We start from the raw sequence: 26,625 nt of genomic DNA on the forward strand, positions 1-26,625 counted from the left end.
ACCATCGAAAGACTCCAGGTGGGCATTAGAGGTCTTATAGTTGGATGCAGATTACTCAATCCTCTCAAAAATCTTTTAATCAGAGGTTGAGCAAAAATGGAGAGACCATGTATAGTTCCCCGGTAATGTGAAATTGCTGCTGTATAAACTTTTATGGACGAAGGTTTGAGTCCAGACTGATGCAATTCAAAGAGAAACTGAAGGATCTGTGAAACAGAAACCGAGGGGGCTGGAAACGAGTGTAAATTGGCAAAGTTAGAGAATCTCTGCCATTTTGCCGCGTACGACTTCCTAGTAGATGGTCGTAGCGCAGATTCAAGAATATACTGTAGGTCTGGGTGTAGACTCTGCTGAGCAAGAATGGCAGGGACGGTTGGTGGTGTCGATACCAGTGCATCGCAGCTGGTCATCGTATCCTCCATGCAGTCAGTTTCAGCGACAGCAAGTCTGGGTGGCGGATCATGCCCTCCCTCTGGGTAACGAGATAAGGAAGAAGAGGGAGTTGGAGAAATTCTTCTCGGGAGACGTGAAGGAGAGTTGAAAACCATGGCTGGCGTGGCCACCAGGGGGTGATCAGTAGCCCTGTGGCCCTTTTGTGAATATCTTTGCCAACACTCTCATGATGAGTGGGATCGGAGGGAAAGCATAAAAAGTCATATTTGTCCAGGGGATCATGAAAGCGTCCCCGAGCGAGTCCTGACCCATCCCCGCTCTGGAACAATAGGCCGTGCATGCCCTGTTCTGTTGTGTGGCAAACAGGTCGATGTCTGGCTGGCCCCATCGGTGAAATAGCGTGTTGCGAACCTGATGGTCTAGCTCCCATTCATGTGACCGCGACATATGTCTGCTCAAGAGATCCGTGTCTGTATTTTCCACGCCCGCAAGATGAACTGCTAGAAGAGTGATACCTCTCGGTATGCACCAGTCCCAAATCTGCATGGCCAGGTGGGCTAGTTTCCGGGATCAGGTTCCCCCTTGTTTGTTCAAATAAAAGACCATCGCCATGTTGTCTGAGGTCACCTGGAAGACCTGGTGTAGAAGCACATCCTCGAATGACTGCAGGGCTTTGAAAATGGCAAGAAGTTCCAGAAAATTGATATGGTTCCTGCAATCCCAGTGACTCCATATTCCCTGGGTACGTAGATCGGAGCAAATGGCTCCCCATCCCAGCAGGGACGCATCGGTGCCGAGGGTTACTGTAGGGTACAACGGTTGAAATGGAACGCCTACAGTCAGTTGGCTGGGTCTATCCACCGTAACAGGGACTGAAGAACAGAAGCCGGGAGTCGAATCCGTTTGGTAGGTGGATCTGTCTGTGGTCGAAATGTTCCGTTGAAGAACAATTGAAGGGGACGTAGCCTGAGTTTGGCATGCGGAACCACAGCGATGGAAGCAGACATGTGTGCCAACAGGCTCTGAATAGACCGGGTGGGAATGGTTCTTGCTTGTCGAATCCGAGCGATGCACTGAGCAATCGCATGCCGTCTGTCCCGAGGAAGGAAGGCTCTTGCCAACGTCTAATCCAGCCGGGCTCCGATAAAGTTGATCACCTGCATAGGGAGAAGGGAAGATTTCTGTCGATTAATACAGAGTCCGAGATCGTGCAATAGAGCACATGTAAACTCAATAGCAGACGAAAGCCCTGCTTCTGTGTCGGAGACCAGCAACCAATCATCAAGGTACGGGTATATTTGAATTCCACGTAATCGAAGGTGTGCACAGACAGGAGCCATACACTTCGTAAAAACCCTTGGTGCAGTGGCTAATCCAAACGGTAGCACCTTGAATTCGTAGATTTCAGAGTCCACCGCAAAATGAAGAAAACGCCTATAACTTGGATATATTGAAATATGAAAATAGGCATCCTTCAGATCCAATGAGGCGAACCAATCCCCTCTTCCCAGCAACGGGAGAATACTTTGAAGTGTGGTCATCCGAAACTTCTTTGGTGTTATGAATCTATTGAGAGCTCTCAAGTCCAATATTGGTCTGAGACCCCCATCTCATTTCGGGACCGTAAAGTATCTGGAATAGAATCCGTGGAATCCCTCCGATAACGACAGGCGACGAATAGCTCCTTTAGCAAGGAGTTGGTGAATCTCGTCTAACAGTACCAAGGAAGTCGGAGTATAGTGGATAGGATTCGGTGATGGCACAACGTCGAATTCGATTCCATATCTGTGCTGAATGATAGAAACACCCACCCATCAGATGTGATGGACTCCCAAATGGAGAGCCAATTCTTCAGTCGGTCCCCAAATGAGAGGGGGGAGGGTAGAGTTGGAATGAGAGGAGAGGTTCGCTCATCACATCAGCGCTGTCGCCTGTCCGTATCAAAGCGGCGGCGGCCCTGTTGGAAGCACTGGCGTGGTTGTTGCCTGCGACGCTGCTGACGTTGATGTGGTTGCTGTTGCCGAGGCGGAAATTGTTGACAGTACTGTGGACATGACCATTTACGTCAGGGTAGAGATTGCAATTCCATACGATGGGCTGTCATCCTTGATTCATGGATTTTCTTCAATTTGCTATCCGTCCTCGCATGGAAGAGACTGGAACCGTCGAACGGCATCTCCTCAATTTGCCGCTTCATCTCATCCGGAAAATTGCAATTACGCAACCAGGCGTGTCTGCAAAGGGAAATGGCACCGACCAGCGACCTCGAATCAGGGTCCACGTGGTGCCCCGTGGTGGAAAGCTGTTGCACTGCCACTTACATAGCTTCCTTAACAAAAGTCTTAGCAAGTTTGCCCTGGTTTCCCGGGAGGGTATTGATGATGGTGTCCAGACGTTGCATAAGGAAATACTGGTAACGTGCCAGGGTTGCCTCATAATTAGAAATTCGTAAAAAAGGCCTGAAGCTGCGTATACCCGGCGAGCGAGGGAATCAACCTTTCTGCCCTTTTTGTCACGAGGCAAGGTGTGTCCACGGGCTTCCCGACCTGCGAGGATTCTACAACAACCAAATTCAGCTTGGGGTGACGGAGAAGAAATGGGATGTCCTCTTCCCGCACCCGATACATGGACTCGTATTTACGAGAAGTCGGTTGTGGGTGAGCTGGGAGGTCCCATGGCTGGGTCATTGCCTGCCGTAAGGTTGTAATAAACGGCAAGGCAATAGATGTGGATCGTTCGCCCCTGACCACATCATAAAAACGATCGGTGCTCGGTCCCAGCTGTTGGTGGGCTTCTATATTGAGCGATCTCACTAGTCTGGCCATCAGATCATTAAACGATATATACGGTTCCTCGGGTGACCCCGGGCCCTGAAAAGAACTTCTGCATCCGGCGAGGTCGAGTCAGCCTCAGACTCGTCGGATTCCATCCAGTAGGGGGGTGGTACACTGGAGGAGGAATCTCCTGGTGACTCTGATCTGCCACTTTCTTTAGATGGGGCCCTCGGGGCATCTCTGGGCATTGAATGGAGACGTTCCCGAGGCGCTGGTGGCGAAGATTGTCCCCTGGAGGTCAGATAATAGGCTACGGAGTGGTACTCCTCTCGTCTCAGAGTGGAGGAGTACCTGGAGTGGTACCAGTCGTCAGACCTCGCATCCGAGGAATGGCTCCTATGGCTTCTCGGAGGGGAGATGGCGATCTCAGTATCCATTGGGATCGGAGGCATCGGGGTTGGTGATCGAGCTCTAGGTGGAGAATCTCGTATTTCCCCATCTGAGATGGAACCACACCTTGAATCCAGAATGGGTTTGGCTGTTGGTCAGCGCAGTGAGCCCGGTGGGGTAACCCTCATAGCCGCCTGGATGGTTGGGACCAAGGGGGTTGGTTCCGAAACAGGGATCGGAATCGAGGAAGAGGCCGAGCCCGAGTGGCGGTGTTTTGCCTGCTCGGGGTTCTTCGGCTTCTTAACCGTTTTGCCCGTCTTATCTTTCTTGGCCTTCTTATACACAGGATATTTATCTGAGTCGCTGTGCTTCCTTTTTTCCTTTTGTTTCCTTGGCAGAGAAACAGACTGGTCAGCCATGGTATGAGCGCCTTCTTCAGAAGGGCGTGAGGGCGGAGCAATGGAGGAAGAGGCCGGGCATTGCGGCAGGTCAGCCGAAGTTGGATGGCCTTCGGGTGGGGCCACAACAGTGGAAGGCTTAGCCACCTGCCAGTCTGATTGGAGGAGAGCCTGGTCCCACAAGAGTTTGCGGAGGCGGTTCTCCCTGTTCTTCCTCGCCTGTTTAGAGAAGGCCAAACAATGGCCGCACTTATCGGTTCTGTGCCCTTCCCCCAAACAAAGGAGGCACAGATCATGCGGGTCCTCGGCGGGCATTTTGGAGCCACATTTTCCGCACTTGCGGAACGCCGGCTGTTGCGCCATCGTAGAAAGAAGAAAAAAAGGAGATAGTAAAGCGGGAAAGTAATATTTTTGGGGTTTTTTTTTAATAGGAGTGATAAAGAGGAAAAAATGGTGCAAAAGTTAAGAAGAAAAATAAGTGAAGTACTAACAACAGGAACAAGGGATACAAACTTGGTAGGAAAAAGGAGAGATTTTCCAACGAGCAAGAAGGTAAGTAATAATCTTAGCGAGAGCGAAGCGGCACGAGGCACAATGAACGGCGGTTGCAAAGACTGGAAAATGGCGGACACTCCGCTCCTTATATAATGCTAGGGGGGAGGGGGAGCGGAGTTCCCGCCAAAAACCATTAGCTGTTAATCTTCTGGCCAAAGGCACTGCGCGGGCGCAGAAGCCATATGTGTGATGCACAGAGGCCACGACGAAGAATAAATAACCTAAGCCAATGAAAATCCACAATCTAAAGAGAAACATGAAGCACTGCAAAAGGCCAAATGGGAAGAAAGTTAGGCTGGAGAGAAACAGTATCTTTTCCAGGAGCTGAAGTTACTTTGAAAGAGGGAACACTACTTCTTGTGTGTACACTATTTTCATTTTATTTTTCACCTAGCATAAACTAATAGATTTGTGAGGTTTTTTGCATTGTTTCAAATGCCTGCAAACCTGATTTGATCAGCAAAGACATAATTATTGTGGGAACAGTGGAAAGCAAAACCTCTCTCAAACCATGTTAGTGCTGCAAATCTAAACACTCTGGCTGGGTTTGAGCAATATGACAGGCCATGGCATTGTTGTTGTTGGTGGGGGGGGGTTTGGTCATTTTTGGTGTGTCGTGTTGTCCAAACCCAGTCATACTATTTCACCATGGTAAATTTGGTCTTCAGTCCCATGATAGGAAACAGCAGGTGGTTTCCTGTACCACTATAGCCTGTTTTGCTGTCTGAACCCAGGACCATGGCCCTGGTATGCAACACCCCCAAGTCCTCCCCTGCAAGAGCCACTCCAGCCATCCAGCATCTATGTGTGGGCCAGTGAGGAAGAGGCAGGCAACACAATCGGAAAGCCTGAAACTGGATTTCAGGCAGAGTACTGGGAATAGGGGAGGACTGAGTGGGGAGAATGGAAACCATTTTTTTTATTTTATTTATAAAATTTGTATGCTGTCCAATTACTAACGTCTCTGGATGGCTAACAGCATAAATAAATTGATGACCCACTCTGGCTACAAATTAATAAAATACAATAATAAAATTCAATATTAAAACATATTAAAATGTTGATTAAATAAAAAGGTCTTGACCTGGCGCTGAAAAACATATAGTGACGGCGCCAGGCGGACCTCTCTGGGGAGCGCATTCCATAGTCGGGGCGCCACCGCAGAGAAGGCTCTCTTCCAGGTACTCTGTCTCCTAACATCTTTCATGGAGGGTTCCCAGAGAAGCAGAATTATAAAGCAGAAACCATGTGATTGTGTGTTGGGTTGATCATGGTAAAAAGCATGGTAACCATGCAGAGTTGCTTGTCTTGTTGTGTGCATGTAGCTTCTTACTAGGGAATAAGCTCCATCGAGCAAAGTGAAATTTTCTTACACCCGAATACACACACACAGGAATTTCTTTAAAACTATTTCACCTCCAGCCATTAAGAAAGGAAAGAAAAAAACCTCACCCAAACCCCAACATTTTTGCCACAAAGGGGCATATTCTAAATGGAAGACAAACATGGCACAGATTTTATAGGCAGCAAACATATATAAACTTGGACGTCACTGTAGGTACCAGAGATAGTAACTGATAATGTATTTGGGGAGAAAACTCCAAAACTTCTCTTTCTTTTTATTAATGTTCGTTATAAGAAAACCTACAGGCAGAATTACCTCATATATGAAAAGGATCCTATTACTGCCAATAATCTCCTTCACTGTTCTGCCGCATCTTTTTAAGTAATCCAGGCACTGAAGGCACAGCGTACGTAACTTACAAGGCACACAGAGAGAAGGCAGCAGGGGAGATGGGAGGCTCGCACAGACTCACCATTTTCATTAGCATCCAGTCCCACTGCCTGGGATCTTCCACATGCAGGCACTCCATTCTCATCTTAAGTGGATCATACCCATTGTTTTTTTAGCCAATGAAACATTCAGTTCTTTCAGATGCTTGTTCCTGAGCAAAGTTCTATTATTAGCTGCTGGCAAAAAGATTATTCTTTTGTCTGTTTAGCTTATTTGGATTAAATCTCACTGCCAAGCACCTTGGATATTTTCTGAAAGTGTTTCTTTTGGAGGTCTCCAGTGCTGTTGCCTATCCCAAAGAAAGATTTCTGATGCTTTTTTTTTTCAGTGGGATAGGGGTGCAGGACTGGACAGGGACGAGAGGAAAAATGTTGGAAAGGGGGAAGCTGTCAAAGAAACCTGGCCATAAATCTTTTTAGCTCTTAAATGGAAAAACTGTCTGGCACATAGTTCTAATAAGCAGGGGCCCCTTTGAAAAATGTACCCATTTCTGCTTGCGTTATGGCAGAGGTACTTGGTAGTGGCAATTTTACTGAAAGATACAACAAGGAAAGTGTACCAATAGTGTAAATGCAACAGACTGGATATTACTGACAAACTAAAAATAATTGCATAGCCAGTCAAAGGTTTAAGAAAACAAACCAATGGCAAGACTCCAGAAAGGCATCTTGGCTTCAGATCATGTGCTGTTGCCAATTTCTGGTCTCCTGTGTCCTCTGCTGCTGGAAGAAACATTTTCAGTGGTTTTTAAGCTGTGCTGTTTTGTCTTTATAAAAGAGCCTCTGGGTTTTCTGGAGAAGCATTTTTACTGCTGAAGGATCCAATACTCTGGCAGAAAACCTGGTGTCTCCAGACCTGTGAGGTTGCTCTGGCCTGTAGAATGGGAAGATTTTTCTTTGCCTACCATGCTTGTGGTTTAGCTTGGAAAAAGTAACTGCAAATTGTTTTGTCAGGGTTGGTGCTTTATTTAATAGAGCTCTCAAAGGGAAAAAGCACTCGCATTTCTTGTTGCCAAATGAGTCCCATTCTTCTTTTTGACCTTCACATGGGATGGGAGGGAAATTGAAGGGGTAGAAACAGCTGGGTGGGAAGTTTTTAACCGACTGAGGACCTGTGCACTTATTTATCCTAACTTACAGTACAAGTTATGATAATTTGCATGCTCTATAGTGAGCAGTTTTGCCCTGGGTACTCCCGCCAAAAAAGCTTGACAAATAATAGGATAGAAGGTCTTTTTAGTTGTGGAACAGCCTTCCCAGAGAGGTTTACCTGACATGATCCCTATGCTTTTTTGGTGCCAGGAGCAGAACTTTCTGTTCACCAGGCCTTTTCAATGACTCATGAAGTTTGGGTCTCTTTGTTGTAAAATTTGTGTTTTTCACTGTAGAATTCCTGTGAATTTTGTTCCTTGTCATGCCTTATGTTGCTGTTGATTTTACGGTTTTTGTTCTACCATTTGAAAAATCTAAATTGGTTTTAGATGGATGTGGTGAAGTCATGTCTGAACAGCATGAGAATCAGTCTTTACTCCATACTCTCACAAGTGTTTCTCAAGCCATACTTACATTTGTGTGTGTCCCAGATGCAGTTGTTTAGAATCTCACCCAGCAAGTAGAAGATGTTAATTATTACAGTTACAATGGAGAAGAAGACAATTTTAGCACCTGAGCCAAGATAATCCAAGAGAGGGTACACCCAAACCCCGGTTACATGATAAATCCAACAGACCCTTATATGTAAAAAAAGACAAGAGAGAGAGAGACAGAGAGAGAAAGCATTCATGAGAATGGTTACATGTAAACATTTTTCTGCCAACAGCACAATATTATACCTTAACGGAAAGGCAACCTTTTTGAAACTCTGGTCACAAAATGGCTGTTGCTGGAGGCATAGCTAGTTACTAAGGAGAGGTAACCTGACAGTTTTTACAAGGCACCCATGTCATCTAAACTGGGATACACCAAACAGCTCTTTGGAAGCCAGCGTTTCCATCCCCCTTTCTTCTTTTCCTTTCTTTTTCTTGCTGGCTGGGCATGCTCCAGAAGGAAGACCTGGTCTACAACCACTTGCCACCTTCATTTCTTAGAAAGGTCTCTGAGCCCCATTATGCATCCTCAGGAGAGGAGAGCGGCAGCTGCTTAAAAGCCAGTGATCCAGCTGCCAGTAAGAAAATATGCTAATTAGGAAGAGGGGGTAAAGGGAGGGCACCTTAGCAAGAACCAAGAAAGGTATATAGGGGGTACTGCATTGGTGCCCACAACCAGAAGCTTGCCAAGACTTGCTACACAAGTAGACTTAAAACTAAGCCTCAATCACTGAGTTCCATGACGGTTACTCCGAGTAGGGTGGGCACTGGGCTGCGCTTTGAGGACACTTACAGCTGAGAAGATGGGGATGGAAGTTTCCTTCCTCCAATGGTAGGAGTCTTCCTTTAGCAGTGATGGAAGACTCCTTCCATCAGAGAACAAAACTTGTCTATCCAAACAAATGCATATACTTATTTTAAGATTTCTAGTCATTTTGTGTTTAAGATTAAAAGCAGCAATAAAATTAGGTACATTTAAAATTGTTATATATTTCATTTTTATTATTACCCTTCTATCCCAACTTTCTTCCTCTTGGCTTACATTGCATTGTCTTCTCTCCATTTTATCATAGCAACAACCCTGTAAGGTAGGTCAGGCTGAGAGACAGTGGCTGGCCCAAAGTCATCCAGTGAGCTTCATGGCAGAGAAGGGACAAGGAGCTGGATCTTCTGAGGCACAGTCCAACACTCTAGCCACCACACCACAGTGTCAATTGTGTCTTTCAATTGACTTATTATAGACATATTATATATAAGCATATATATAATATGTCTATAATAAGTCGATTTATGAAATTCAGGGCCAAGCTTTAGCTGATGTGGTGGTGGGTGGTCAGACTGTCTCATGTTTTTATTTTTACTCTAAACCAGGGCTCTGAATTGATCTGAACAGTAACACTAGGGTGGTTTTTAAAACCCCTTTTCTGTGCACTATTTCTCCAGTATAAATCATATCCTGTCTGCTATTAGGAAGGAAAAAAAATCCTCTGGTTTTTTTCCCCACCGCTGAGCTAATAGCAACTTCAGGTTGGGATGATTCAGACCAAGAAAATGACACAAGGTAAAAGGATTAACCCCTCTCCCTTATACCATCTCCCTGAACAAATTTGGAAGCACTTGTACATGCTTTGGAGTAAAAATGAAAACATACAGTATCATCAAGCTGGAAAGGTTTTTGGAGGTGATCTGGTCTAACCTCCTGATACATGCAGGATTTGCAATACAAGATGCAAATTCAGCATCCCCGACCAATGGTTGTCCACCATCTGCCCAAATACCTTCTGTGAAAGGTAGTCCATCACCTTCTAAGCAGTCCACTCCACTGTTGAGCAGCTCTTGCTGTTACAAAGTTTCTCCTAACATTTAGCCAAAATCTGCTTTGCTGCAGTTTCCACTTATTGGTTCTAGTCCTGCCTTTTGGTGCAAGAAAGAACCACCCTGCTTGGACTTCCACATGTTAGCCTTTCAGATAGCTGAAGACTGCAATCACGTCTTTCCTAACTCTTCTCTTTTCCAAACTACACATATCCAGCATTTTCAACCACTTGTTATAGGTCTTGGTTTCCAGGCCCCACACTATCCCAGTCACCTTTTTTTGGATACACTTAAGTTTGGAGCTAACTAGGTGAATATGGGCCAATCACAACCCAACCTAACTCACAGGGATGTTCTGAGGTTAATATTGAAAGTTGAAAGAGAATTATGTAAGGCACCTTGAGTTCCTTCAAAGAGAAAAAGGCAGGGTATAAATATAATAAACAAACAGAGTCTGTCATATTTTGGATACACCGTGACAAAATTCAGTGCAGAAGACAATGATGCTAAGGAAAGTTGAAGGCAGAAGTAGAGGAAGACCATCTCTGAGATGGACTCATTCCATAAAGGAAGCCACAGCCCTGAGCTTATGGAAGGCATCTATTCATAGGGTTGCCATAAACCGAGAGCACTTGCCAGCACATAACAACAACAAAAGTCCCACTTAACACAATGGGATTTCTAAGTTGGCATCTAAATTGCACAATTTGCCATCTGTGTGGAACACATTACCATGAACTAGAACCCACTTTAGATTTTGGTTAGAACAAACTGGAATAAACATTTATGAAAGCACCTTCCTCCCCTCCCCTCTCTCTGAAATTTTTGTTTGGCCCATCATTTTGGAAAAGGGCATAGTGCTGAAATAAGATAGAATATCATTCATGAAAGTGAAATTACTCCTGAACCCCTGTTAGTTGATGTCAGGGTGAGGTGCCGATTATCCTTCTCTGAAGATGCTGGGAGCACATAGTCTCCATCCTTTTACTTTGGCAGCAGGAAAAAAAAAGACCCCAGGCAAGAGACAGATTTGCGGCAAGAGACGAGATAATCTTAGGGTGGCAACAGAAGAAAAACATTTCAATGGGGATCCTGCTGTGAAGTGCACTCAGTGCTGTCAAAGAGCCACATGCATACAGCCGTGTTACAACTGGGCTCGAGAAGAACCATTTTTTCTAGTTTAGGGAGAAGCTGGATGAAGCTGGATTTGCTTCCTGACCCTCTGTCAAAGTTACTCCCTTAGCAGTCTTCCCTGGCTGGTCTTGTCAGTCATGAAACCACTTCAGAGCAGATTGTAAAGCAAATAGCTGAGAGAGAAGACAGAGCAGGAAGCCTTTAAAAATAGAGTGCCAAACAAACTTTCAACTGGAAAAGCATGCCAGGCACTTTGGAAACAAAGCCATAAAGAGGGCAGCACACCCAGAACATCTAAAAAGAGAAGCGTAGGTGAGTAAGGCTAGGGAGAGAAGAAGCCGAAATAATGAATCAAGATTTGAACTATGTGGACAATGTATGGCTTTCCATATAGTTTGCCCGATAGAACTTTCTTCTGATAGGCATGGCTGTGAAACTTATTAACGAGGCTCAAAGGTTCTAGCAATACTCAACTAGACTGAAACAAAATGTGAGAATGTTGACATTAAAAATAGCAGAACTGTATCATCACCACATTCCCTGGTCACTCTAAGCCACTGATCTCTTAATGTAGAAGGCATCCTCGTATCCTACTGTATCGTATTCTGGCCAAAGGGAAGACATGATCACCAATTAGTTTCAAAGAGGTGCCTTGTGGTACTGGAAGGTGGCAGGGCAGGGCTGCATCCATGTCATTCCATCCAAGCTGACTGGCCACAGATCCTGCCCCCCACCCCACTGCTCCCTCCTTGGGCTTTTGTCTTCAGAGCTGGAAGTGGGCTTTCAGCCAGGAAAGGCAATGGCTGATCCTTACACAACACTTACAGCGTAAATTCCACTGTATGGTTTTCATTTAAGTTTTGCATGCCTGACCCTGGAGAAAGATTACAATGACATGGAGAGCCACCTGCTGACTTTACTGGGGAAGTAACAACTAAATGAAGTGTCCCTTCCAGGGTAGAGTTCAGATCTATCTGTGACTGGCCAACCAGACCTCATTTAAACACAGAACTAAGTCCCAGAATTATTCCTCTTATCCTTCCCCTCTTTAGAGCAGCAGCATTATGAGTATTCCTGCATTGTCTATATTACAAATGTGAGGAGGGAAAGTAGCGCTGCTGCCATGGAAACATTACCTGATGGCCTTTGTTAAGGAGTTCATTCCTCCTTGAATACATGCTAACTCAATACTGCACAATAATGGGCTGATCAACCTTAGCCATAAAGCTTCCATACAAGATTACTTGTTATTAACTCTAATGAATGCCTTCAACAATGCAATTCCTGTCCAACCTCATTATTAGATAAGCGCAAGGGAACATGCATTAAGGCACACTTTAGAGTGCCAAACCAGAACCGTTTTGTTGAGGCCCTACCATTTGCAGGATTTCGCTGAAAGTAGACAGTTTAGGGCTAAGTATGCCTAGGAGGGAAAAAGAACTGGGGTCTCAGCCCCTAGTTGAGGTAGGTGAAAGGATACCCCTATTTGAAATTAAATGCACATGGGATTCCACATGGTGACAGAAAGTTGAAATAGCTTTGGCATTAGAGATGATATGCATGTCTCAGCATTCATGGCACTTCTTACATTTGCAGGCTAAGAGTCAGTCCGCAGACACAAAAACAGTGCTGTCCACAAGTATGCAAGGAATCCAAGTTCCTACTGGAGTGCCCCATGGCAAAGACAGTGCTTTTGGTCAATTTTCAAGAGTGCAGTAGGTCACAAGGCAAAGGCATTCCTCTTGGCCACATGGGCCCCAGCCCTGGTACAGCTTTAGGATTCTGAAGTGCAGGCAACAACTTACTGCACTGGCTTTGCTGTAATCAACAAGCAAGCAAGCACTTGTAGGAGAAACAGAGTGCACACTCTTATTCTGGTTTGTTTAAAAAAGTACGGAAATGCATTCCTTGTATATAACGTCCCAGGATCAAACAGAGCTCACACAGTCACAAACAAAATGTAAGGAATGTAGATTTGGAAAGACTACATCAAAGAAGTTTCTAATATATCCTTGTTGTGTAAAGTTTAGCATGTTCTTTTGAAAAACATAAGCATCTGAAGACAAAGTAAGTAATATATTTGTGATTATGTCAATGATGAAATAAATGAACAGTAAGCTGCCGAGAGTGCCATTTTTCTTCGTAGAAAGGCACAAATTAAATAAGTTTTGAACATTCACAATGTAAATATGTAGTTCTTACCATAAGATGTAGCCAATAGAAAAGATGCACACAGCAACCAGTCCGCAGGTCCTGCTAGGATATTCATGATGCGTCGTTCTCATTTCAATTAATATAAAAGGTAAAACAGTTGTATGCTAAAATAAAAACAAAGTGGTAGAAAAGTATTCATGTCATTTTCAAAAAACCATTAGGGGAAAAACTATAGTATATGCAAATATTTCTAGGATAGTTAGAAATAATGAACACAGTGTAACTGTCTGTAACTATTTCCCACTAATGTGGTATCAATAGCAGGGTAGAAAATGTTCTTCTACTAAAAAGAATGGGTCTCGTATCACAATTCAGTGATCTCTCCCTGGAAGGATATGCCACTTAGTTACTTTAGGGAAGCCTTCCACAGCTTGCTGACCTCTAGATGTTCTTAGAATTCCCAGGGTTCCTGAAAAGGAGTTGATGGGAGCGGAACTTGACAACTTTTTGAGGGTACCATGTTGGGAAATGGTGCCTTAGTGTTTAGAACTAGAGCTCCAGACGTGCTTAATTGTAGCTGGATCATGTTCAACATCTTTTCGGGATATGGAAGAAAAATTTCAAAGATGATATCAGTTTTATAAGTGGTTACTTTGCTTTTCATTGTCAAGAAAGCAGGAGCAATCTATCCATCCTCTAGGATGAAAGGTGCAAGATTATTTCTTCTGAGCATAAATCTGGAGTGTCAGGCTCACATACACTGTAAACCAGGTGATGGTTTTCTCACAAGCCTTTGCTATTGTCTCTGCATGCCAAACCCATAATTCCACCTATTTTACTGACATGTTATTAGATTACCCCACTGTACCACCATTACATGCAAAGTTCAATTAACTGTATAAACAATTAAGTCCAGTCTGGGCAGTTTGGCTAAATGGAATGAGAATCATTGGCAGAAGACAACATAGCTGCCCAGAGTTACACTGGCGCTCCAGAGGTGCTGATGTGTGTATCATATACTATGTATTATATTGGCACTACCCGGACACCTTGGTTCAAGGATTCCATTTGATTCTGCAATGAACAGAACTAGTGAGCAATCAAAAGCACTGGCAGGAAAAATGGTCCAATGATGAATTATCTCTACCTAAGCGCACCTTTTGCTTTGAAACTTGCACTATGCTCCTCTACTCTAGCTAGCTAAATGTGAGTTAATCAAGGGGCAAGGAATCTTCTTGAATGTGTTCATTTCACAGTATTGTTCTCTTCCTTCTGGGCCAAGTTGGGTCCAGCCTTTGAGCCACCAAGCTCTTTGTTCCCTTTCCTTTGAACCGTATTAACCACTTGGATTTCAGGCAGATATTCATTCTTTCTGCTTGACCATCCCTCAGCTCAGGAGGTGTCTCAGCATTGAGAATAACTCAGGGTCTGACTTGTTTGAATATCAGTATCTTTTCTCATGACTCTTTCTTAGCACAATTCTTCACATTACTCTGACAACTAGCCCCCACTTCCAGGGCCAAATTCCCCTGCTTTTCTGTCTTATTTATTTCACACAGATCTGTAACCAGAGAGACAGCTTCACCCCTTTGTAAAATGTCCCACTGAAGACAGAGCCAAGATTCCACCCATAATGCAGCACAACCTGCCAGCTCCATCCAGATATTTCAGTGCCTAGTAGAGGACTACAACTTATATGAGAGTTTCAGTTCTGAAGTCCGAAAGTAGAATTTGACCTGAAGGCAAGATACAACCTTGGGAAGTGGCTACTGAGAAAATTGTGAGCAGAATGCACAATTTCTGAACTTATTTGGACTCCAAGCAGATGCCCCATTTAACCAAACTGCCATGGCAGCAGGGTCTCTAATAACAACCTGTGGTCTCTTCCTCCTCTTCACCCTCCCAGAGGTCCTTCCTTTTGATATTACAGGTTAAATGCTGCAATCCATTATTGATAATTGGATTTGAGGCTATTATTGAAATGGAATGAAAACTTAGGGACCTGAAGATAGCACATGCTTGCCCTCACCATGTTATTTTTTCCCCAGCCAGCCAAAAAGTGATGCACTTTGGGTTTTCTTCTCTTGAATAATGATAGCTGCACCTGCTGTATTTTTTCACATTTTTGCCACCTCAAGATCTTCAGCTGAGTTTCCTTAGTCTCATTGCCTTCCAATCTCCTGCTCTAATATATTAAAAGTGCCACTTCCACCTCCTTAGTTGACAAACACCAATTTCCCCAGTCTTTGTCTTTCTTTATATATAAACAACTAGTATGCCAGCCCGCATGGAGTGAGGAATACTCACCAGGTCATTCTACTCTTAAAAATATATATATATGTGCATGTGTGTTTTGAAAAGAGTCTAGAAAAATAAGGCCTATGCTTTTGAACTTTAACAAAGGTTTGAGCTAATTTGCACAGCTCAGAAGTACCTGTCCCCCATTCCTAAGAGCTCTGTGCATAAATCCGCTGCATGCACAGCACTCCTCTGTTTGAAGGCATTCTTAGTGCCATGTTCATCATTAGATGTTTACAGACACAATCTATGCATCTGTGTGAGTGAGGTCCACAACCAACACTTCAGAATCAGGAAAGCAACATTCAGTAGTGGCAGCCATGTAAGAAATAACAAAAACTTAAGAACAGTACATGTCTGTGTTGTAAATTCTCATATAACTACAGTGCTACACAGTCACTGCATTTTTCTCATAGTTCTGTTAAGTGGTCAGGTGCGTTTTGCCACTGTGATCCATAACTACTTATATAAGGTAGTACAAGAATTCAGTGAATATAGTTCTCCTAGAGGTAGGACAAAAATCAGCATAAATCTAAGCATGTGGATGTAACCAAGTTTTGATCAGGATGTTGAATGAATAATAAATATGTAGGAGGAGAGCTCTCTGAAAAAGAGGACATCCTAAAAAACCTGTCTGTTCAAAGAAACATGAAACTGTTCTCATCATGTTTAGTTCTTCCTTCTTCTCTGCAATGCATAGGAAAGTGTAACATGTGAAGCTTTGCGACTGGACTGCACTTTTCCTGGCTCTCCCCTCAATAGGCACTGGGGATAGCAACATTCGCAGTACAATCACCTTACATAATAAGCCACGTTATGGCACATGCTCCCACTGGTTCCTCTCCCCACAAAATCTTTATTTCAATCAAGGATAGGAAAAAATTATCCCAATCCATATGTACCACTGCAATGGACTTGGCCAGAAAGAAAGAAAAAAGAGACAGAGAAAGGTAGTAGGTCTGAGTTACTGTAACATTGAGTTGTGTTCAAAATATCAAAAGATCTTGCAAGGATAAGCAGTATGTAACACAGGATTGTCAGTTCAGCCATCTCCATGCTTTTTTTTAAAAAGGTGGAACACTATTATTATACTATTGGTAAAATATTCAAGATATAAAGGATAAAACTTATATTTGAAGAGAGGGTTGGTACTTTCCTCCATTGTAGCCATATTAGATAGAAGAGCAGGATTTCTAAAGGGCTTCTAAAGTAAGCCTAAACCCCTCTGAGGATAGAGAGTCCTGGTAGCAGCACTAACCCTTTTATGGAGGATTATTACCGTTAATCCACACACAGGATGCACTCTGCTGTAGCCGCAAGCACTTCATTAATTATTATTGCATAGATCATGGGTGTTAGTACTATATTATCTAAGGGAAGTCCAGAGATGCTGTGACAATGACTTGGAAAACTGAAGCATCTGAGATAACATGAAAATCGATATAGGTCAAGTTAATGCTTTGTGGGCATCTAGTAACACTTCCTTTTTTAATGCAACCTCCTCTCTTCCGCAAGGTTATGGTTGTGGAGGATATACACAAGCTGATGTAACCAGAGATGTCTCCTTTACTCTTCTCTGATATTTTTGTGCCGTAATGCACAAAGCATATTGTACTGTGCAGCAGCGATTGTGGCCAATTATTATCCTGGCACTGGCTATTTTCAAAGAACTTCTAGAAATCTCACTGAAACTAAGCTTGCCTCGAACCACTGTATATGCGAATCCATCCCTTCTCCTTGCTGAAGTCCCCAAATACAACACTGAGAATCGGATGTGCAATTAGCTCTAGAAGTCTATGCAGAAATCTAGGGCCTCACAGTTCAGCAGAACTATAAGGATATCTCAGTATAAATGACAGGGCTTTTGTTTTTGTTACAATTTAATCTACTCCATCTGAGATCTGTGGAGAAATTGAGTATATACAATGAAGTTAAAAGCGTCTACACTGTAAACTCTTTACATATACACAAAATAAATACTAGGCTATTCTTCTTCCTAATGGCCATAATATTAAAACTGTAAATTAATTTGGAAGTTATAAATTGCTGGTGTAAAAAGAAAGAAAAACACTAATGCATCACGTACATACTTTCTGACTAAAGATGCAGTCCAATGAATATTTAGATAGAAAATTGTCCCAGAGTTTTCAGCATGCCCTAGCCAGCGTGGCTGCCTGTGGAATGCTGGAAGCAGTAGGAGTTTCTTCTGTCTTAAGGTTGTGCCCTAAGCCGTTACTAATAATAAAGCATGGCTTTACTATTATACATTGATTTGACTCAACAGCATCATAATAAGAATAATGAAGCAATAGTAAAAAATGAAGAGATGTTAACTTTCACATTATAACTGCCTTTCCAATATTCAATAAATGGATTTCCTTCATTTACGGAGCAATATTATAGTCCCTGAACTGCAGCTGAGGTGCCCCAGCATGCTTTGCATTCCTGGATCCAAGGTCAGAGTGCTGCTTCTGACTCTGGAGGGGGAATCTGTGATCCCCCCCCCCCACAGCTGCCTCTCCATGGAAAAAAGGGCTTTTCTGTGAGCAAGGAGGGGGGAACACTGGAATGGCCACTATATGAGCGATGCTGTGGGCTACCCAGAATCCTTTCCTCCCTTTCCAAAATCCTTTTGCAGCAAGAGCAAATAAGCCTTTTTAGCGAAAACATGAGGTGGTAGGACAGGAAGGTGGAAGCTGCCTCTGCTTCCCCTCCTGCTCTGCACTGGATTATTCTCAGTCTCTGAATTTTGGGGCTTGCTATTACCAAGGGCATAACCCACAGCTTAACATATCTAGGGCTTTTTAGCATAGAAAAGGGCTAGTAAGATGGCAGAGGTGCATGAAAGCTTGACTACAAGCTGGGGACATCCAATGGAGTTGAGTGATGGAAGATTCCAGGCAGGCAACAGGAAGGACTTGCTCACACAAGTGCAGAGTTAACCTACGGAATTCAGCATCACAGGAGGTCGATGGTGGTTCTGTAGTACCACCAGTATCAAAGGCAGGATGCTACTCAATGCTAGCAATTGGGGATCATAAACAAGAGGGTGCTGTGGCACTTACGTTCTGCATGTGGGCTTCCTAGAGGCATCTGGTAGGCCAACAGGGAAAAAAAGTTCTGGACTACATAGGCCTGTGATCTGAGGAAGTATGGCTCTTCTTATGCTGTATTCTTATCCTGCCCAGTTTATTACAGCATCTGTACTCCAGAGACCAACAATCTTGTATTTTAATTTGCCACAGTGAATGTTAAAGTGAATGTTATTTTGATTGATCAGTAAAAATCTACCTGCACCAATATATGCAATTAAGCCCACCACAGTGAGAATCTAAAATCTATGCCCTGAACCTTTAAAACCTGAGTTAAACCACCCTGCTTGACTTAAGAGAGCAGTTACAGTACTGCCTCATGCAAAAAGCATTAGGCTAATGCTGGATCAAGCCACATTGCCAAACATGCCCCAGCATAATTAATCAAAAATATTTCAGAAACCAATTGCCTCCAAGAGGTTATTGATTTCTTGTCAAGATACATTTTCCTTATGAGGTGCTCCAACGCTTGTGCCTCAAATGTGCTGGCATGTATTTTTTTTTCAATGACTAAGCCTTAATCCATCTTCTTGGCTTCCTGCCACTGGTGCATTGACATCTGCAACTACTCATGTCCAAAAGCCTCATGCATGAGCTATGTGGCTTCAAAGTTGGACAAGATTAGTACAGGAGGCTTTCTGTATACTTCTGAGCATATAATTGAAAGCAGATACACACAAGGAGAGATCCCGGGAGGATATGTACATGCATATGCATGGATATGTATATGGGCACATACATTTATAGGCACATGCACTTAAGGAAAAAGGATTTCAATAGCAGGAAGTAAATGCAGGAATTTTCAGTAGCAGGAATATCATTTAACAATATTGTTGCTAAATAATACCTACTATCTACAGTATGTGTGCATATTGTTACTGCTGTTATCTTTAACAATACACTCAGGACATTGTGAAATTTGTTATGTGCCAAGCTCATTACAATAAATACACTTTTGGGACCAACTCTTTTTGCTGTGTCATTCATCTTTTCCTCCCTGTTGTTAGGTTATTTTATGTCAAGATCTGTACCTCTTGTACTGTAACAGCTAACAGGCACAAAGTCTGAAAAACTAGTAAGTCTGTGCAGTATCCCAGTGTGCCAATATTTCTGACCCAGTCATCAAGGCTTGTTTCCTCTAATTTTCCTATGAAGTAAAGAAAAATCGTTAGTCCTTCATTTGACAGAGGCAGATTCCGGACAACAACAGAAGGACAGCTGCCACCATATCTCAGGCCACAGCTGGTATGACAGCCATTCGCTTCAATGGAATTCTTTCTACGGTTTGCTCAGAAGCATGCTTTAACGATAATGGCAGCCCAACTGCAATTTTGGCATTATTTATAAGCTCCTCCAACTCATCCAAGAACATAGGATGCCTATGATACAACAAGAGTGGCATTCAATTCCCGACGTTTCATTTGCAACCCTGATTGTTCATTGATACCAATAGTAATGCAAATACGGACATGGTAGGTTGTATTTTTAATTGCAGTTTCTCTTTCACCCTGCCTGCCAGCCATTATTATCAACATTATATAAATCCATACATACATTTTGTAACACATATTGTGAGTAACACAGATTAAGAACCGATCAAGCACTTTTTCACTCTAGATTTATTGCCTCTTCATGTAAACTCAGTTTGGTCTGCCTGAGAGAGGCTGCTAATGAATTAAATACAGGACAGCACCCAAAGGGGCTGAATGTGCTGTACCAGCAGAACCACAGCATGCCCAAGGCGGGCCAAAGATGTCATGAATGAATCCTGGAAATGAGTGGAAACAGGGACGGGGCAGGGAGGCTTCTTCCTGTGGGCTCTGCTGACTTGCCCCATGATGGAGACATTCTGCTGGCTTGGGGTGCTTCAGCAACTCCTAGCTCCCTGCTGCAAAAGTGGTAGGCCCTTCTGGAGCACGGGCACAAGCCAGGAACATGGAATGTGCCTTGACATATCGATGTGGACTCATATTGTCCAGTCAAAATGCTGTATCATGTTCATTATGACTATAGCATTCATGGCCGCCTGCCTCCAGTATGCGTTGCTATATGGCACGAGTGGTTATACTGTATGGGTGGGATGCGATGAATGAATTCAATTATATTAGAAATAAGCTTATAACTTACACTGGACTTTAATATCTTTTATTCAGTGTACGGCTTCTAATGAAAATTTATGAAAAATTCTTATAAAGGAATACTGATAAAAAAGTATTTGAGAGGGATATGTTGGAATTACAGGACTTACTGGAATTATATTAAAGCTATATTATTTGTAATTAAAATGTAGTAGGAGCAGTATAAAGGTATGATAGGTGCACTGGTATGAAATGTGATACGAAAGTTTTTATAAAATGTGATAAGAGCAAGAACAGAGGAATATCGCTTGTCACAAACTTTATATACAGGGCTTTGTGAGACCATACTCAATACAAGATTTTAGTTCTGAGCTGTTTAGGTCTGTCTCCTTGCCCTTATACAAAATACTATTAACAGAGAAAGCCAATGAACTGTCAAGGTGATTGGGAGCAGTTACACTGTGGCTTTCCTAGTGGAATAAAAAACCTGGTGAGATCCAGCAAAGATCCAGTCTTCTGAGCAAAAACATGGAGTTCTGTTGAGTCTAAGAGGGGATCTCTCAATTTCAACCACTGTGCTGAAGGGCCAGCATTGCCCAGTAATATATAACCAGTTATATAACCATTAGCTATATAACTGTTTATTTATGTTTATTTATTAATGTTGTAAGCCGCCCTGAGGCTTTTTGCGAATGGGGCGGCATAGAAATGGTTTAAATAAATAAATAACCCTTTGCCATGCAGTGATACCAGATGACAACCCTTGCATTCCCTTAAGAACATTCTTCCAAAACACAGGCTTATAGGCAAAGTTAAGCTACACTTTTATACACAGATACCTTAGAGGAAGACCTTGATAGGAATTAACATTTTTAAAAGGCCAGGGCAGGGTGTAATCAGGGGCAAGAAGAGAATGGTAGGAATCCACTGTTTTCTTGCCTGATTCCCAAAACCATCTACTTGTTAAGCTCTGGAGTGTAAATTGGAAGAAGTACGTGGAAAATGCTGTCTTCCTTCATCCAGGAGAGTTAAGAAGGTTTTGTTCACAACACAGCTCTATTTCCCAAGTTGCGTGATTTATATTTCCACAATAAAATGGCAACCAATCACTTATATGGAAAAAACAAAAGAGTACATTCAAAAATACTGTTTGAGTGAACCTATCCCCAATCCTGCCCAGGTCTCCTCAATGCTATTAATCTGCTAGCCAGCATCTGCTGTTGTGCTTCCAAAAACAACCCTGTCTGTGAGTGCTAAAAGCTATCTCTGCTTTATTCCTTGAGGAAAAGAGAGGTTGCTTTTCTCCTGGGCTTCTGCAGCAAACACCAGCAGTGTTTTGCCACTGCCTCATGGGAAACCCCATCAGGAAGGCAGAGCTGTTGATTCTAGCTTTGCCTCCAACAACCTCACTTGGTAGCAAGAGCAGCAGCAAGCAGCTGCATGTGAGTCACCATTCCCCACAATACTCCCTGACTCCAGGGCATTTTGGGCAATGGTGCCAAGGATGAGAACTTCAGGGCAGCACAGCAGCTTGCCTAGAAGGCATCATGGAAACTGTCTGATGGCACCTCAAGCTGATTCCAGGCTAGGAAGGGAGGAAAACCTCCTCTCCTTTTTTGTTCATTCTCTGTGGAGGAAAAGAAGGGTTAGATTATTCTCCTTTCCATTACTTTTCCACTTGCCTTTCCCGCTGAGTTTTACAAGAGGCAGCAGAAGGATGCTGCTGGTGCTTTATGAAAAAGCACAACTGGCAAGAGACAAAAGCTGTTCTTCCCCGACAGCATTCTCTGTAAAGAAACAGGGTGCTTGTTTCTCTTTTCACTGGGATTTGCAGGTGGCAGCATCAGCAAAGAACTACATGGACCTCCTGCAGAAGCTCAACAGAAATGCAAACACTCTTCCATTTCCTAAGTTCTTTGCACATGCCACCTGCCTCAAGAAAGAGGGAGGTGGGAGGGTGGTGACCCCAAATAATGGGTTTAGCTAGTAAGTCAAAACTTGTGTAGCCTATCTCTGCCCTTTACAACTTGACACAGACCTGCATAGCCTTATTTCTGTTTTTGTTTGTTTTAAGAGGCAATGATTTCAGAATGTGCCAGTCACAAAGCATGGCCTTACTTTTAGCTGAAGCTAACCAGGTCTTGTTCTAGTCTCTACCTGGATGGGAGACCACTTTGTACACAGCCTCAAGTTCCATGACGGAAGAAAGCTTGGATTGTAACTATACTTCATGAATATATGAATATAGTTCTTTTAGACAGAAAAGCAGATCAGTTCTTCTTTCAAGCAGTATATAATTGATTCCATATTATTCCCAGGCTCTGTTCCATCCAGTGCTTCTTCAGGCTAGACCTTTTTAGCTTCAGTAGTTGAACCATATGATATGCCTTTAGACCATTTTCTGGGCCAACTGTTCTAGCCTGATCCAATAGTGGGGATAACTGGCTGTGTTCACTGGTGTTTTTGGTACACACCCATCTGTGCTTTACCAGGTTTCCACTTGCTTTAAAGTCCACTGAGAACAATTGAGTCTGTTTCTATCTCTCAGCCCCTTTAGCATTTAGAAAGCAAAGGACTTTGCCAAAGGTTTAACATTCCTTATAATATGAGATGCATGGGAGACATTTGCAAAGCCTTAAGTCAAATGCCTTCCTAAGACCCCATCAACAATGACGATCACCTTGGCACAGTCAGTGCAGTTCAGGAGAGGAATGTAGTCCAAAGGTGGCTCAGATTCCCAACCATCACAAAATACCCCATGAATTCAAGGGTAGATGCAAACACAGCATCTACTAATCTCTAATAATCTCTTACCATGATTAATATTGTGGCTCAAATTCTGGCTCCACTGTGTGGATGGGTGCAAATCTGCATGCATCTCAATAGCAACATGCCTCCAGTAACACACAACAAAATTGAGTTGTTTTCTGTTCTTTGCATGGGTATTACTAGAGGGTTGTTATGATTAATGGCACACTGAGAAGCACTTTGGCTATTGGGTGGCACAGAGAATGAATGAATGAATGAATGAGTATCCTGTCCCCCACTCTGAGCAAGACAGGTCCTTGAGCACAGTTTTGTCTGTATGACCAACTTTACCTCTGGCTCCAAGCAACAAAAACCTTCTGTCCTCAAGGAATCACAGTCCTGCTTGTGAAGCAATCTTGGTTTCTGTATAAGCCCTTTGTTCCCAGCATCTGAACTGAAAAGGGTACCTAAGCAAACACTGGGAAACCCCAGAAGGATAGAAATGGCCCCCCGGCCACCTGAGGTGCTGCACCCTTGCCATATACGTTAGCAAAATTGCACTGGTGGCAACATGGTTAGTCAGAAGAATCTGGTGTGTGCAAGGGACAGAATGTTTGCAATTTGGACATCAAAATTATTAGTAACAAAACAATTTCAGAAGGATTCTGCCTTGACAGACACAAAATGTCCCCACCAAGTTAAGTTTAACAATGACTTCAGGAGGAGGTGGAATAGGATTTTCTGGGTTTTCATGGAACCACAACCAAAGTGTATTGTGGGTTTCTGAGTAACAACTTGGCTGGAACATCTGTTACTACTCTTCTGTTTCCCAGCTGCCATAGAAACTCATTCGAAGAGTCTGGTAAAATTCATATAATAAATGTTCTGGTTGATTTTAAAGGTAAATCCTATGCAATCATATGCCTGTGTATATGTGGGACAGGAGCTTAAGAGTCTATGTGACAGAGCTTTCTAGCGATTGTTAATATGTTTATGGTAATTTTAATGTGTTTTAATGTTTTACTCTAGCTTAAATTATGATGTAAACCAACCTGATTGCTTGACTGTCCTTTATTGGTGGAAATGCAGGGTCTAAAATAAATGAGTAAATGAATGAATGTACTGCCTTGAGTCCATCCCTTTTATCCGCAGCCCTTTCTACAAATGGAATGTGGTTCCCAGGATCTCATTCAAAACAGAGTTTGCTCTCAGGGTGAAAAGTCCAGTTTCCTTAGAAAAAGTGCTTTGTAGAATTCTATGCAACACCCTGTGCAAGTCAATATATGGGAAAGTACAGACACACCAGCCTGGCATCAGCTGCCATTGCTAACAGAAACAAGAAAAGGGGGCTTCAAAGCAGCATCACAATTAGCAAATGTAAGACGTAATGTGGGCAGCAGTTATGCTACCCTCTGCTAATCTATTTGTCCATGTTCAAGTCACTTTGGCAAGACTGCCATGGCTTCTTCCTTGCTAACCTTCCCTGTTGACATTTCCCCTCTACAATACATTCAGAATGCTGCTACTAATATAACGGTACTGTCTACTCACTATCTTAACCCTCTTCACAAGTCTCTGCACTTGTCCTAGTTCACTTCAGCATCTGGGACTACACTTAAGATCTCCAATCCCCTTTCCTTCACTAGAATGCTTGATACTCATAAATGGACCAAAAGCATGGGTTACAGTTTTCTTTCTCAGTAAAGCCCCAGTCATTAGCAACTTTACACAGACATAAACTCCCCTGATTTGATAACAGATATGTAAGGGTTGAGTTTCCTCAAACCTAAAGCTGACAACCCACCCACTAGAGCACTCTGGTCTATAATGGCTTGATATGATTAGGACTGGTTTTATGATCTGTACTTCAGGTTCACCATCAGAGGAAGGAGAAGAAAGCTATTAAATCCAACTTTCTGACTCAACAAATCTACTCTTGCTCTCCAAATGCAGCATCTATTTGAATCAACTGTGTATTATTTCTTTCTCTGCCCAGCTACCATAGAATATACAGATTAAGGAACTGCTTTAGCATTTGAGACACCAATAGGGTTCCAACACGATGAATCTAAATTGTCAATCTAATTATTATTTTAATAAACTCTGGATTTCCTCTTAGTAAAACTTCCTACAGTTAGGGCCAGAAACAGCTACTTGAGGTTGTTTTTACAGTAATGTGGTCTCCACAGAAAACAGAGCAACCAAAAATCCCCATAAGGTGAACCGAGGACAGCACTTTTTAAAATACAAGCGGCAAGCCACAGCTTTCATTGCATGGAACAGAACACAGCAGCAACCACTGAGGAACGGGATCATCAGCTTGTGCTAATAAGCGAGGGAGCCATAGAAGAAAGCAATGTGAAGTGACAATTAAACTTCTGCTCCTCTAGCCAAACCATCACAACTTGTATTACGCACAGCATTTATCAGTGGTAGGTCAGATGCAAACCTCAAATTACTTCTTTACACAAGTTTTTTTTTTTTTTGTATGTTTCCTACAGCTTAAATACACATGGGCAAGCTGACTGTAGGCTCCAAAGGTGAGCGAGAAGAAGGAAATACAAGAGAATTCCTGTAAAGTTTGTGTCTGAACTACTGAGTCTGTTCAATGACCTCACAAATCTCCACCTCCACAAATGCACAGGTGCACAAGACTGGACACAGAAACAGTCCTGGTCTGGCTGCTGCTTGATTTCACATTCCTTTGAGCTCAGCTACACCAGTTTCCCACATGACTTCATCTTTCAAGCCCTTACGACACACAGGCTGTTGGGCCAAGCAGTTGCTCCTCTTAAATGCCCGGGAATGGCTCTATGCCACTAAGCTGCCGGCATCCTCACATGTATTCCCAGTTGAGATCCCTAAAGAGGCTCCTGGGACTAGGGAAACTTTCTAGCAGGTCAACCCTTCTAATCAAGGATCTTTTAAATGGGGCACAACAGCACAGAAACACTGCAAAGAACCCTTCAGAATGTGACAATGACTCACAGGTTTTCATGGTTGAAAGCCCATGCAGAGTGGCAAAGCAGTGACATACTTAGGAGACAGTTGCTGCAGGCCAGCAGAGTTTCTCCATTACCAACTATGAGAAATGAAAAAATACCGCATGTTGCCAAAGTTGTGTCTGCCATAGCTGGCAGAGGGACTGGGGGTGAAGGGGAAGCTCAGGAATGCAGCCATTATGACTTTACTGTTTATGGACACCCAAAAAGCCTTTGATAATGTCAACTGGCAATTTATGAAGCAACAGATGATTCAAGTGGAGTTTGGGGAAAAAAATTTGAATGCGATATCAAGTATTTATCAAAAACAGTCGGCCAGGATCTTAATTAATGGAAAACTTTCAAACCCTATAGAGATCCAAAAGGGCACAAGACAAGGATGTCCGCTGTCACCTCTGTTGTTTATTTTGATTT

The 26,625-nt window shown here is 43.0% G+C and overlaps 1 protein-coding gene across 3 annotated transcripts in view; it reads right to left on the reverse strand.

Annotated features, from left to right (window-relative positions):
• The window catches only part of AIG1 (androgen induced 1), a 105,716-nt gene that overhangs the window by 5,347 nt on the left and 73,744 nt on the right, over nucleotides 1–26,625 (reverse strand). For 2 of the 3 annotated variants that reach the window (XR_006414014.1, XM_044423422.1), the window contains exons 4-5: nucleotides 13,042–13,157; nucleotides 7,871–8,034 (exon numbers count right to left, since the gene is read on the reverse strand). Coding sequence is in view for 2 of the 3 variants with exons in the window: in XM_044423422.1 (XP_044279357.1) it covers nucleotides 7,871–8,034; nucleotides 13,042–13,157 (280 nt within the window). In the remaining variant the exon portion in view is untranslated. Of the gene's footprint in view, nucleotides 1–5,684; nucleotides 8,035–13,041; nucleotides 13,158–26,625 lie in introns of those variants that run through there. The other variant, XM_044423412.1, reaches the window with a different exon arrangement.

Source organism: Varanus komodoensis, unplaced genomic scaffold (assembly GCF_004798865.1).
Source record: "Varanus komodoensis strain SLA01 unplaced genomic scaffold, ASM479886v1 scaffold1, whole genome shotgun sequence".
NCBI classification, from domain to species: Eukaryota; Metazoa; Chordata; class Lepidosauria; order Squamata; family Varanidae; genus Varanus; species Varanus komodoensis.